Source organism: Rutilus rutilus (assembly GCF_951802725.1).
Source record: "Rutilus rutilus genome assembly, chromosome: 22".
In the NCBI taxonomy this organism is placed as follows: Eukaryota; Metazoa; Chordata; class Actinopteri; order Cypriniformes; family Leuciscidae; genus Rutilus; species Rutilus rutilus.
The window spans coordinates 2,182,624-2,196,404 of record NC_140227.1 but is presented as its reverse complement, the minus strand read 5'-3'; the positions used below and the strand labels follow the sequence as shown (position 1 = coordinate 2,196,404).

General features: G+C 40.9%; 1 protein-coding gene across 1 annotated transcript in view; it reads right to left on the bottom strand.

Moving 5' to 3' along the window:
- Positions 1 to 13,781, bottom strand: part of col2a1b (collagen, type II, alpha 1b) — a 64,949-nt gene that overhangs the window by 26,755 nt on the left and 24,413 nt on the right. Inside the window, exons 20-30 of the mRNA XM_084394819.1 lie at positions 11,495 to 11,539; positions 11,215 to 11,313; positions 9,842 to 9,895; positions 9,109 to 9,216; positions 8,891 to 8,944; positions 6,439 to 6,537; positions 6,298 to 6,351; positions 2,658 to 2,756; positions 2,204 to 2,257; positions 606 to 659; positions 458 to 511 (exon numbers count right to left, since the gene is read on the bottom strand). Coding sequence (XP_084250945.1) covers positions 458 to 511; positions 606 to 659; positions 2,204 to 2,257; positions 2,658 to 2,756; positions 6,298 to 6,351; positions 6,439 to 6,537; positions 8,891 to 8,944; positions 9,109 to 9,216; positions 9,842 to 9,895; positions 11,215 to 11,313; positions 11,495 to 11,539 — 774 coding nt within the window. The remainder of the gene's footprint in view (positions 1 to 457; positions 512 to 605; positions 660 to 2,203; positions 2,258 to 2,657; positions 2,757 to 6,297; positions 6,352 to 6,438; positions 6,538 to 8,890; positions 8,945 to 9,108; positions 9,217 to 9,841; positions 9,896 to 11,214; positions 11,314 to 11,494; positions 11,540 to 13,781) is intronic.

Below are 13,781 nucleotides of genomic sequence, written 5' to 3'. Positions count from 1 at the left end.
GTAGTTACTTATAGTTAGTAGAATGGGTAACACTTTTTTTTAAGCTGTCATTGTTACAGTGTAATTACATATTTAAGTACTGAGTAATAATAATAAACCACATGTACTTACTATAGGGTTAGGGTAGGATTAGGGTTTGGTTGAGGGTTAGTTGCATGTAATTATGCATAATTTACAGTTATTATAGTAAGTACATGTAACATATGTAACAAGGACACTGTAAAATAAAGTGTTACCACACTTTATTTTAGTGTCCTTGTTACATGTTAAATGTAGTTACTATAGTAATAACAGTAAATTTAGCATAATTACATGCAACTAACCCTCTCTGTTTTTTAAAAGAAGAAAATTGTGATCTCTATTATAAACAAAAAGATCATGATGTTCAGTTTATCCAGAATCGTGCAGCTCTAATATAAAGCACAGCAACAGTGATCTGCAGCGTTCACACACTCACCTGGAAGCCCGATGGTCCTGGCTGACCCTGCTCTCCTCTCTCTCCTGCAGGACCCTGTGAACATCACATCATCTCAGCACTCATTCTGCTTAATCTTGCATTAGAACGTGCCGTGGACACACACACACACACAGAGAGACACACTCACAGCAGGTCCAGGGGGTCCAGCGGCGCCCGTCTCTCCGTCTTTACCAGGCAGACCCTGCAGAGGACAAGACGTTCGTCACTACAGCGCTGTATGAAGTGAAGCTGAGGTGTGAAAGGATGCGTCGCATTTGCTGACAAACTGTTCTAGTTTCTTAAGGACAGCTTTAGGCAGTTTACAATGTCAATACTTGGGGCACTTTTTCAAAACTCTTCACAACTGTGCATCAATTATCATTGCTTTTGTACAAAATGTACTCAATGACTATATCTCAGCAAGCAATAGCCGTCATTTCTCCATCTGGGTTAACTATAGACCCGATACAGTCTGGCTATGAGCAACACACTTCTAGCCAAAATAACCTTGAATTTAGTTATATGTCGTTTTTGCCAAAATAACTTGCGAGATGAGATGTGTGATATTCCATCATGAAAGCAAAGTCAACAGTGATTACAAGCGGGTTGGTTTCATTTCTTTGTTGTCTAATTGATGACTAGTCTTATCTCGGGTGATGGTTTAGATGTCTATTGCATTTTCACTGACAGCCCAAATTTTTCCTTGTTTTATCCGGACGCCTGGGCTGTGTTTGGAGTCGTCTTATTAGACGTCTTTTAAATGCAAAATTGCTTGGATCTTTCAAATCACATGAATTTCTTTCTCACTTCGACACAAACACCAGCAGAACTCTGATCCCACAGGACAATTTTCATGTTCACATGCCCGTTTCAAAACATAACATAATACAATAATGAATAAGACAGGGATTTGCTACATTTCTACAGTAATACCATAATGAAATATATTCTGGATCTTAAAATGAAATACTAGCAACACAATTAGATGTACAGTAGCAGAACACACACCGGTGTTAGTCTATCAGTTTCATTACTGTCTAAAAGGGGAACCATTTATGAATAAGTTTGTACTGTAATGTAAACATGGACCAAACTGTGGTGGATAATAAACAGGAGAGAGTGTCATTCTTCTTTTGTAAAGATGTTTTACAAAACAATGTAGAAAATTGCTGTCTTATTCATTTTTGCATTATGTCAGGTTTTGAACTTATAGTTTAACAGGTTTGAAAAGAACATGTAAACAAGCATATTGTCCAGTAGGACCATAGTTTTGCTGATGTTTGTGTGAGAAAATAATTCATGTAATTTGAAGGAAGTCATTGAATGCATTTTGTGCAAGTCTTGTGAAGAAACATCCACGTAAGAATCTCACTCGGTCCCTCATGTGCACACGACCATAAAGCTTGGAAATAACAGCTAGTTTTGGAAACAGCATGTTTTCTTGATAATATCACACTTACTATTTTTCCCTTCGTAAATTACCATTTACCCAAATCTATGTTTAGTGATGTTGACTGAAATACATATGAGAGTCACCGAAATGCATCCAAATGTCCAGTTTTCCTAAAAGCACATGACCGTTTTAGCTCTGAGAGACAGAGATTGCTAAGAAACGCTGCCAAGAGAGCTCAGCGCCGCTAATGAGAAGGACCAGCGCTCAGTCGGCCTGAAGATCAGTCAAGCTGTTCTGCTTCCACTTTGTTTAGCAGTGCGGATGAGTTGAGGATATCGGACAGCAAAACTTACACGCAAACCCGGAGCTCCAGCGAGTCCCTTCTCTCCGGCCTTCCCAGCCTCACCCTGCAGAGAGAGAAACATGCCTGATATAAACAGCATTACGCTTTAAGATTAATTAAGATTGTTAAATGTTAACTATAAAAAGTGGGTTACACTTTATTTTAAGGTGTCATTGTTACAGTGTAATTTTATATTTAAGTGCTGAGTCATATTAATTAACAACATGTGCTTACTATAGGGTTAGGGTTTGGTTGAGGGTTAGTTGCATGTAATTATGCATAATTTACTCTTATTACTATGGTAAGTACATGTAACATATGTAACAAGGACACTGTAAAATAAAGTGTTACCAAAAAGTGTTTAGCGTAATAATTAGCAAAAAAGACCAGTACTGTACACATTCAAGTTGCCGTAATGCACACAAATCAAACAGACGTGTATAGATAAGAGTGTTCATGTTTACATTGCCACCCTTGGGTCCAGGGAATCCCATCACTCCCGGCTGGCCACGAACACCCTGAGGCCCCGGGGGTCCCGGCCGACCGTCCTCGCCCGCAGCGCCCTACATCCCGACAGAACAGCTCCGTTATTCAGGATCCAAACACGTGTTTCATTACTGAACACCCTAAAACACTCAACACCCCCAAAGGACAAATATTTCAATGTATAAGGTTTTTCTTTTCTCCACCTTTTTTTTTTGTTTAGTTTTTTCTTTGTCTATCCTTATATTGTTGTTTCGTTTTATTTTTTGTCGATGTGTGTATTTTGTATAATTTCTGTATGTATTCCTACAATAAAAAAATGTAATTATAAAAAAAGGATCCAAACCCTTTACAGTCTATGATCCAAACACATTACTACAGCTCAGATTATAGCATGTGTGCGTTTGTCTTTAAAAATTATAGTTGTGTTCCAAATGAAACACTGTGCACTTATGCCATGTACTTAACTGTGTGGTGTATGAACTTCATAAGGTTATTTTGTCGGCCCGTCCCCCTCCAATAGATATCTAAAGCTGCGACCGATGAGTCTCCAACATTACACATGTTTTTCAGTTCATTGAAGTGCACCATTCGGCATTTGAAGTGCACTTTTTCTTATTGGCACTATTTATTCTACAAAATATAGATTAGTATGCAAATTTGGACACACCTTTTTGAGACTTCTTGTCATGTGAGAGATCACATGACAGGAAGTAGGTTTCCTGTAAGATCTTAAGTAAGATTCTTCACTCCTCTCTAAGGCCCTGTCCCAAATGACACACTTCATATGCACTTATGGGCTGCGTTCCAGTCCAAAATTGTCATGCCCTTCACTCGCTAACTTCCCTCCGCCTCCTTCACTCGCTAACTTCCCTCCGTCTCCTTCACTCGCTAACTTCCCTCCGTCTCCTTCACTCGCTAACTTCCCTCCGCCTCCTTCACTCGCTAACTTCCCTCCGTCTCGTTCACTCGCTAACTTCCCTCCGCCTCCTTCACTTGCTAACTTCCCTCCGCCTCCTTCACGCGCTAACTTCCCTCCGCCTCCTTCACTCGCTAACTTCCCTCCGCCTCGTCCACTCGCTAACTTCCCTCCGCCTCCTTCACTCGCTAACTTCCCTCCGCCTCCTTCACTCGCTAACTTCCCTCCGCCTCGTTCACTCGCTAACTTCCCTCCGCCTCCTTCACTCGCTAACTTCCCTCCGCCTCGTTCACTCGCTAACTTCCCTCCGCCTCGTTCACTCGCTAACTTCCCTCCGCCTCCGTCCACTTGCTAACTTCCCTCCGCCTCCGTCCACTTGCTAACTTCCCTCCGTCTCGTTCACTCGCTAACTTCCCTCCGCCTCCTTCACTCGCTAACTTCCCTCCGCCTCGTTCACTCGCTAACTTCCCTCCGCCTCGTTCACTCGCTAACTTCCCTCCGCCTCCGTCCACTTGCTAACTTCCCTCCGCCTCCGTCCACTTGCTAACTTCCCTCCGTCTCATTCACTCGCTAACTTCCCTCCGCCTCGTTCACTCGCTAACTTCCCTCCGCCTCGTTCACTCGCTAACTTCCCTCCGCCTCCGTCCACTTGCTAACTTCCCTCCGTCTCGTTCACTCGCTAACTTCCCTCCGCCTCCTTCACTCGCTAACTTCCCTCCGCCTCGTTCACTCGCTAACTTCCCTCCGCCTCCGTCCACTCGCTAACTTCCCTCCGTCTCGTTCACTCGCTAACTTCCCTCCGCCTCCTTCACGCGCTAACTTCCCTCCCTCTGCCTCGCTCACTCGCTAACTTCCCTCCATTCGTTCACTCGCTAACTTCCCTCCGCCTCGTTCACTCGCTAACTTCCCTCCCTCTGCCTCGCTTACTCGCTAACTTCCCTCCACCTCCTTCACTTGTTAACTTCCCTCGGTCTCGTTCACTCGCTAACTTCCCTCCGCCTCCTTCACGCGCTAACTTCCCTCCCTCTGCCTCGCTCACTCGCTAACTTCCCTCCATCTCGTTCACTCGCTAACTTCCCTCCGCCTCGTTCACTCGCTAACTTCCCTCCCTCTGCCTCGCTTACTCGCTAACTTCCCTCCACCTCCTTCACTTGTTAACTTCCCTCGGTCTCGTTCACTCGCTAACTTCCCTCCGCCTCCTTCACTCGCTAACTTCCCTCCGTCTCGTTCACTCGCTAACTTCCCTCCGCCTCCTTCACGCGCTAACTTCCCTCCCTCTGCCTCGCTCACTCGCTAACTTCCCTCCGCCTCCTTCACTCAGATGTACGTCATTGCTTACGTTGCGCGAGTGCTCACTACTGGTGGAAACTGCAATAGGCTGAATTGAAACGCCCTAAGCCCTTGATCACTTGGAATCAGCTGTGCCTTATTGATTTATTATTATTATTATTATTTTCCCTTTAAGAATTTGTTTAATGCAGCATCCAAATGTATATAGGTGTGTTTGGGTTGTTTTAATTAAAAAATGATAATTATTATATCATAGAGTTGTTTGTTGTGGTGGTGATTAGACAAGATAAGTGGTGACGTCACAATCGTACTGCATTGTGGGACATATAGGTGCCCGAAGTGTACATATGAAGTAGACTCGCACCCTCTGTCAAAATCGAGGGAACGAGGGTCTGTCCACATAAACTTCCCTCGTCCACTTCACAAAGTGGAACGTACTTCAAAATGGCGGCAGGGATTCCCCCGAGGGGAAGTGCTTAGGGAAGTTCGCAAGTGCGTGTCTAAAAGTGGACTGGAACGCAGCCTTGGTCTAACCTCTTTGACTTTCCGCAAAAGTGTGCATAGACCTTATTCACAGCAGCGCCATATTAGAATTTTAACGGCAATGAAAGCGAGGCTGTATGTAATGTGTGTTTGTATTGTTTTGCTGACAAAAAACAGCAAAATATCTTTCCAAGAAACTTCAGTAGACATAAATCTCCCGGCAATATGAGCTGTGAAACATTATAGGCCTCAGTGATCTAAGAGCTTTATACAGCTTTTTAGATCATATGCCATTGAAAACATGTGATGGCGCTGCTCTGAATAAGGTCTATTGAGGGCGCACATCTGACTGCAAAGGAGACGCAATATATTATATATATATTAGGGGTGTAACGGTACATGTATTCGTCCCGAACCGTACGGTACAGACGAAAACATTCAGTCACAGGCGATCCACACTCCAATCCAGAAGGAGGCGCAATGCTGTTTCAAAAGCTCAGAAGAAGAAGAGACGATGATCGGTTTGTTTACATCTCTCAAACAGTGTTTCAACTGCGGAACGATATCAATAAAACAGCTTGAGAATAATATCTCACGAAGTGACGTTAGTGTTCGCTGATTGGCCGAACGCACGCGAAACACCATAAAAAGCCGTGTTCACACACAGATTATAGCCTATATTTACTCCACAAACTAACTCTACGAACATGGAAAACAGTGATAGACGGACGTCTCAACCTTTACACTAAAGAGAAAATCCAACGCGACTTTGAGGGACCAAGAGAAACATGATTATGTATTTCTGCTCAGCAAGCGACACTGAGCATTGACCACACGGCAAACGCTAATGCTTTTCATATACTGTTCCTATACCTAAGTTAGGCTTTATATAAGGTTATATAGTCAAAATATTGGCTGTGTCTACTCACAGATGGACCGACTTTGCCCTGTGGACCGGCATCACCCGGACGTCCCGTCAGACCCTGTGAAAGGAGAATGCCCGTGATTATGACAAACATGTATGATCAGTATCAGATCTGTCGGCAGTGCAGAGCGACGGACTGACGTACCCGTGCACCAGGCAGACCCGGTTCTCCAGGCCGTCCAGGGTCTCCGCTGGCTCCCTTGGGCCCCGATCCGCCCGCAGGTCCACGCTCACCCGGAGCGCCCTGCAACACACACGGAGAATGACAGACACTGAATACATGCTGCAGTCAAGTAAAACCTGATACGATCTTCATAACCATTTGCTAAGTCATAGTTTGGTTTCCGATGTAAAAGTGCAATCTTTACTGACGGACGCGGAGCTGTGTCTGCTACATTCCCAAAGCACAATATCAGACACATTTTGACTTTAGTCACTAGGGCTGACCCCTAATAGTCGACAAAACGTTAGTCGATGAAATTTTAATTAGTCAGTTAGTCGCAGAAAAAAGTAAGAGGTGAAGTCACGCAGTCCGTGACGGACAGATCGTTAAAGTCCTCCTGTAGTCAATCATTGTCTCCCTTAAAACTCATCTTTGTTCCTTGAAAATTTCCACTGGTTGACGATCACACGTTGATCTGATTGGTTACAAGGTAGTTTGTGACGTCAGAAACACCAGCGATTTCAAAGCGTGTTTTTGAGACTGTCTTTGGTTCACTGCAGTTTTAAGGAGGAAATACTCAGCAATGGTGTCGACTTATGAATTTACACATGGTTTGTCTTAAAGCACATTAAACACCACATAGACACATAAACAACATTAAAAGCTTGATTTTCACTAAAGGGGGACTTTAAGACATCTGGTCCATGTGGTAATTATGTTATGTTAACATTACCCTAGATAAATGTGCACTATTATTAGGCACATATCCAGGTGTTTGTTTGAAAGCTAAACTAGTTTGACGTTTAACTTAACGTGCATCTCTCTCTATATGTGCATCCGCTTTACTGTGAGATGAGAGTTTGCAGAAAACACTAGGTTATTAATAACCCTAGTCAAAATAAATACACTAAAATATATTAGAAATACATTTATTTTATGCTACAAGTATACTACAAATACTTTCACATATTTATGTACTTAATATAAATACCCTGCAATTGTACTTTTTGCAGACTAAACTGGTATTCTTAAAGTCTGCTAGACTGGAACAACTAATTTTGTACTTCATGTACTTTAGTTATCCAGAAATAGTGCTGAGGTCCAACTAAAGAAATACTGAAGTATATTTAATTGTGCTGAAGTGAAACTATTGCGAGTAAACTTTAGGTACACTTTAAATATCTTGCATATAAATGATACAGTGATCATACCATCCTTACTAATAGTGATATTCAACACATTTTAGGCTTAATATTAAAGGGTTAGTTCACCCAAAAATTAAAATTCTGTCAGTAATTACTCACCCTCATGTTGTTCCAACCGCGTAAGACCTTCGTTCATCTTCGGAACACAAATTAAGCTATTTTTGATGAAATCTGAGCCATGTTTCACTCCTCCATAGGCTTCTATGTGACCGAAACTTGCTGGCCCAGAAAAGTTATTAAAGAGATCGTTAATATAGTCCAAGTGACTCCAGTGGCTCAATCTTAAGTATATCAAGCGACGAGAATACTTTTTGTGCGCAAAAACAAACAAAAATAACGACTTTATTCCACTATTCATTTCCTTCTCTCTCGACCTCTAGTTGGTTCGCGTAGTGTTTTTGCGCAGCGCGTCTGTGTTACACGTCACCACGTAGGCTCACTATTGGTCGACGCCGGTCATGTGTGTGTTGCGTGATGACGTGCAACACAGACGCGCTGCGCAAAAACACTACGAGGCCCAGAGAGAAGGAAATGAAAAGTGGAATAAAGTCGTTATTTTTGTTTGTTTTTGTGCACAAAAAGTATTCTCGTCGCTTGATATACTTAAGATTGAGCCACTGTAGTTACTTGGACTATTTTAACGATGTTTTAATAACTATTCTGGGCCGGTGAGTTTCGGTCACACTGGAAGCCTATGGAGGAGTCAAAATTCTGTCAGATTTCATCAAAAATATCTTAATTTGTGTTCCGAAGATGAACGAAAGACTTACATGGTTGGAACAACATGAGGGTGAGTAATTACTGACAGAATTTTCATTTTTGGGTGAACTAACCCTTTAAGTCTCAAACAATATGTCAAAAATGGATTTATAGTGTATTTTAAATATATTTTGGCATCGTTTTTTTTTTCACTAGGGAAATTATTAAAATGCCCAGACAGTCTCCTTCTGTTTTTTTCTAAAACATTCATAATCAATACTTTTGTGTGCGCTTTATGCGTACAATTGAGCGCTTAATTTGTATCTTCAAGGTTCACTATTATGGTTTAGTATTTCTCTGTATTGTGGAACAACGTGACTAGTCGACTAATGGCTTAAACGAACGACTACTAGTCGACCAAGGCTTTGTTCACATGGCTTTGTTCAATTTACCAGTAATGTTACATCACATCCAGCATAAAATTCTAGTAAGGGTTTATTGTTTTTTTGTATTTTGAGCATGGATCTCACCTTCGGACCAGCCAGACCATCTTGTCCAGGAAAACCTCGATTGCCAGGAGCACCCTGCAGAAAACATCTTATCATTGATGAATGTTATTTACAGAATGCAGTGCAATGCTTCATCTAAACGAGCTAGAGACACAATGCACGTATGGGTCATGTGTTAATGTTATACACGACTCGAGAGGAGCAGATGAAGTTATATGATATGAGGCAACAGGTCTCACTCTCTCTCCATGTGGGCCGACGGGTCCAGCGGCACCCGGCTCTCCTCTGGGTCCTCGCTTGCCCTCCTCTCCGGCGGGGCCGATGGGCCCCTGAAGACCAGCGCTGCCCTGAACAAACCACGCTTCATTTTAAAACATTCATTTTCATTTGACATCCTGTAAAACACACTGTATCCTCTGACAGACAGCTCATGAACACACTGAAAGAAGGCTTAAACACTAAACACATGTGTTTTTTGTGTATAGCAGCTACAAAATCAATATTATTTTAATGCAACATTGTTTTATGTAAACATCCTGGCAACACTTTACTTAAAGCCTTTATATATAATGCATTATAAAAGTATTTGAATGCATTAATTATGCCTTGTATTGCACATTATAATGCATTGTATGCTCTCATGAATAATTGTAACCACAGATATAATACTTATTTATTATACTGTTAATGCATTAAAACACATGACAAACAACTTCTGCACATATCTGCACATATTAAAATACATATTAACTTTGGTTACAATTGTTTATGAAAAGATATAATGCATTATAATGTACATTATGAATACCTTTATAATACATCATACATAAAGGCTTGAAGTGTTACTGACATTCTTTATGTTTACAGTCCATTCAGTCCTTGTATTTCAGCTTTGAGGTGCTGCATATAATGAAGTTATTATTTATGATGTTATATGACTGAATGACTTCTAGTGTGAATGTAAGGACTTACAATTTCTCCTTTAGGACCAGCCTCACCCTTGAACCCTGCGAGACCCGAATCACCCTAAAGACAAGCACACATCAGGGTCAGGTCTATTACTGTAAATCATGAAGCTCGTGATCTGATCTGAGATCAACACTATCAGTTGTCTAACAGTTTTACTCAAGTACAAAACACTACACAAATGGCATGCGAGTACTGAACTGCGTTCTCGATCACGACTCATTGTGCTCTGAATACTTCATTATCAAACATGTCCCACTCTCCATTTTTTAACCTATCAACTTCACACAGTCCTGTCCACTGAAAGCTGCATGTATAATAGATATAAAAAATCTATAGAATGACCCTTTATATCTTCATTACAATATATATTGACATATCAGCCAGCACTTGAAGGGTCCTGTGTTTTTTTTTTTATAAAACCAATAATTCATATCTCATTTATTTATTTATTTATTTATTTTATTTTTTTCTCTCTGGCCATACAAACCATAAAACAAGAACATACAAACAATTTCATGTAACATGTAACATAACATGTATCAGTATTTAACCAAAAAAGAAAAAAAAGGTTTAGGCTGAAGCTGACAGCTTATAACGCCTAACCTTCTCACTTAACATACAAACAGACATTTAATTTACTCTATAACTTTTAATTGGCAGCAAATTATTATAAACTTTAAATATAATCTGTGCAATTTTATATTCTACCAAATCATAAAACTTTAATGTTTTTAATTTAAGAAATAAATCATTAGTGTGATCTCTATATTTAGAATATGTAATGATCCTTATAGCCCTTTTCTGTAAAAGGAAAAACAGGTGCAGTCTTTAAGAGTGAGTCATTGAATCATTCATTCAAGAGATTTGTTCAAAAACGCTGATTCATCCAATAATAAAACAAGTAGTCTTTAAGAGTGAGTCAATGAATCATTCATTCAAAAGATCCGTTTAAAATTGCTGATTCATCCAGTAATAAAACAACTGAAGTCTCTATGAGTGAGTCATTCAATCATTCATTCAAGAGATTTGTTTAAAATCACTGATTCATTGTGTAATGAAACCAGTGAAGTCTTTGAATGAGCCATTGAATAATTTATTCAAGATGATAAAAAAAAAAAAAAAATTAAATAGATTGCATTAATTAACATTTTGCTAGAACCTTTAGTTGTCTTTTCAGAATCGTGGGAGAATCATGATCTCTATTTAAAAATAAATAAATAGTGATTCTCAGTTTCTCCAGAATCGTGCAGCTCTACTGGGCATAGCTAGTAATGTACAGTCAGCTGGTCATTAGTGCTAAATAAACCACGTATCAGGGTCATGATCGCCTGAATTAAAAATTTAAAAGTAAATTTAAAAGTAAAACTGAAACTCACAGACTGTCCCTTGGGCCCCAGAGGACCCGTCGCTCCCTGAGGTCCCGGAGGGCCACGAGGGCCTGGGAAACCAGTAGCGCCAGCAATACCAGGAGCACCCTACGGGAAGAAACAGCCTCCTCATGTCATCTATTGTGTAGCTTTGGGTCATTCAAAGTGATCACACAAGTGATCGGTGTATCATGTCAAAACAGGAATGAAGCTCAGATGAACAATAGAAGTAAACAACTCATTCACAAATCACGAAGTCACATGGAAGTTCACATGTACATGTACGTACCCCTGATCCTTTAGCTCCGGTGATGCCGTCAGTACCAGGGCTACCCTGCAGATTGAGCGAGAGCACACAGTCAGAGAGTTACCGTCTAACGCTCAGTTTACCCTTTCATCACTTCTGTTTTGGTCTCTACGCTCCACTTGAAAGCAAAAATATTATAATAATCCTGACAAAAATGGGGAAATAATGAATAATCGTAGGTGTCCAGCAACATATAATCATTTTTTTTATGCACACATTCCTTGTTAATGCTGCGTATCTGTCACACTCATCTGAACTCATTCACCTTTAGATTCGCTTTCATGGACTTGCAGTTTGATTTCGTTCATCACATGTGTTCCTTTGTTTGATTTACCCGCCACTAATCGGTAATCATGGACATTTATTCATCACAGCTGGTCATCGTGTATTTAGCTCCTCTCTGTTCACTCTGTTTCTGTCGGTCGATTAAAGACCTTCGTCTTCTTTGTGTTGTGACAGTCTCAGGCTATGACAGGAATCAATCATCTGAGCTCGACATGTCTTGTCACTCTGAAGCCCGTGGGAAAATGACGTCATCAAAACAGTGACTGGATCCCGGACGCTTCACCAGTGACTGTCCTGAATGGTGACGTTAATGACACGCATTTCTCATTTAAACCATCCAACAGGAACTTAATGCAGGATTGAGACTGCGGAGTGAAATCTGTCCACAGAAGGTTTCTGCTGATTCTACCCGGCTACCAGAAATATCTTCTAACTTCTTAATCTTGATTTTGCTAACACTCTCAATAGACCGTGGTCAGGTTAGAGGCCATTGCATTTAACTCGGATGAAAACGAGAGTCTTTACAATGCCATCCACTGTATAAACACATACAGTTCACAACTTGCAACTTTTGTCTACTGAATTTCTTCTTTTCCGGAAAGACGTCTCGTCAGTTAAACAATCAGTATGTTGTTAAACAACGGCACAATCCATTGAACGCACTGTAATTCTATCCCTCACAGCTTCATTTTCATTTCTGTCAAAAAATAAATACGGCGCTAACCTGACTAAGGTCTATTCAGTTATGAAAACATTATTATCCAATGATCACTGAATGTTAAAAACGTCCATTTTTTAAATGTTTTAAAAGTAATTTTTTAAAGGAACATTGCATTCTGCAAACATTGTTGAAACGTTACTTTTGAATGTTCTGTGAACGTTTTAAACCAAGTAACATTTAAAAAAACATTAGATGAACGTCCAAGTTTTTTGTGCTAACGTTTTGAGAACATTATTAAAGACCATATTACTTCGAATGAACGTTCTATTAACGTTACTGGAAGAACTTTTGTTCATAACTTTAAGAGAATCTTGCCAAAGTTATGAGAGCGCTCCTGTTAGCTGGTTAGGTTGGCCTGGTCTGGGGGTTTGGGGGTTTTAGACCAACTAAAACCAGCTTTTGCCAGAAAACCAAATCTTGTGCCACTTCAAATCTTCCATTTATGTCAAAAATGCTACAAAAAGTTGTGTCGTCCCAACGTGCTCTTTTCCAGTAGCGTTAATAGAACGTTTGTTCAGAGTTATCTGGTCTTTAATAATGTTCTCAAAATTATAGCACAAAAACATCATCTATAAATCTTCCACGAGTATTTTTTTTTCCTGCAACACTTGATGCCTAGTTCACACTACACAACTCTAAACGCCGGCAGATCGCTGTGCTGTTCAGACTGCATGACTTGCTCTGGAGTCTTGAAGTCGTTGTGGTGTTCACACTACGTGACACTGTGTAGATGATCTGCAACAGGGGGTCACACACTACATGAGCTCACAACAACTCTGTGACCCAACGACTCTATCCAGTCCCCAAACCACGGTGCGTCACGAAAACACACACGAGAAGTGGAATGGGAAGTGACGCGAAACAGGAGTTGTCTATTTGAAAATGGACGCCGGGACAAAATTGGCGGTGCAAGTTGTTTGCGCAATGATCTGATCAGAACCATGAAAAACAAAGAATGTGGGTGAAGGGATGGACAAGCACACGCGTCAGCGGGGATTGTTGGAGGCGAGTAAAACATGTTAAATTTCTCGGGTCCAAACGGTTCTTGAAGCCATTGCTGGTGCTGCTGCTCATTTTCTTTCGTGACCTCAACCTATGCCTTGCTCTCTCATTGGCTGTTGCTCGTCACGTCACGTGACACCACAGGCTATCGAGTCGACCAACAGCTCCAGATATTTAGCATGCTAGATATTTGTCTGGCGTCACCGAGCGTTTTTGATGCGTCGTTTAGTATTTCACACATAAAGATTTGCACGCGATTAC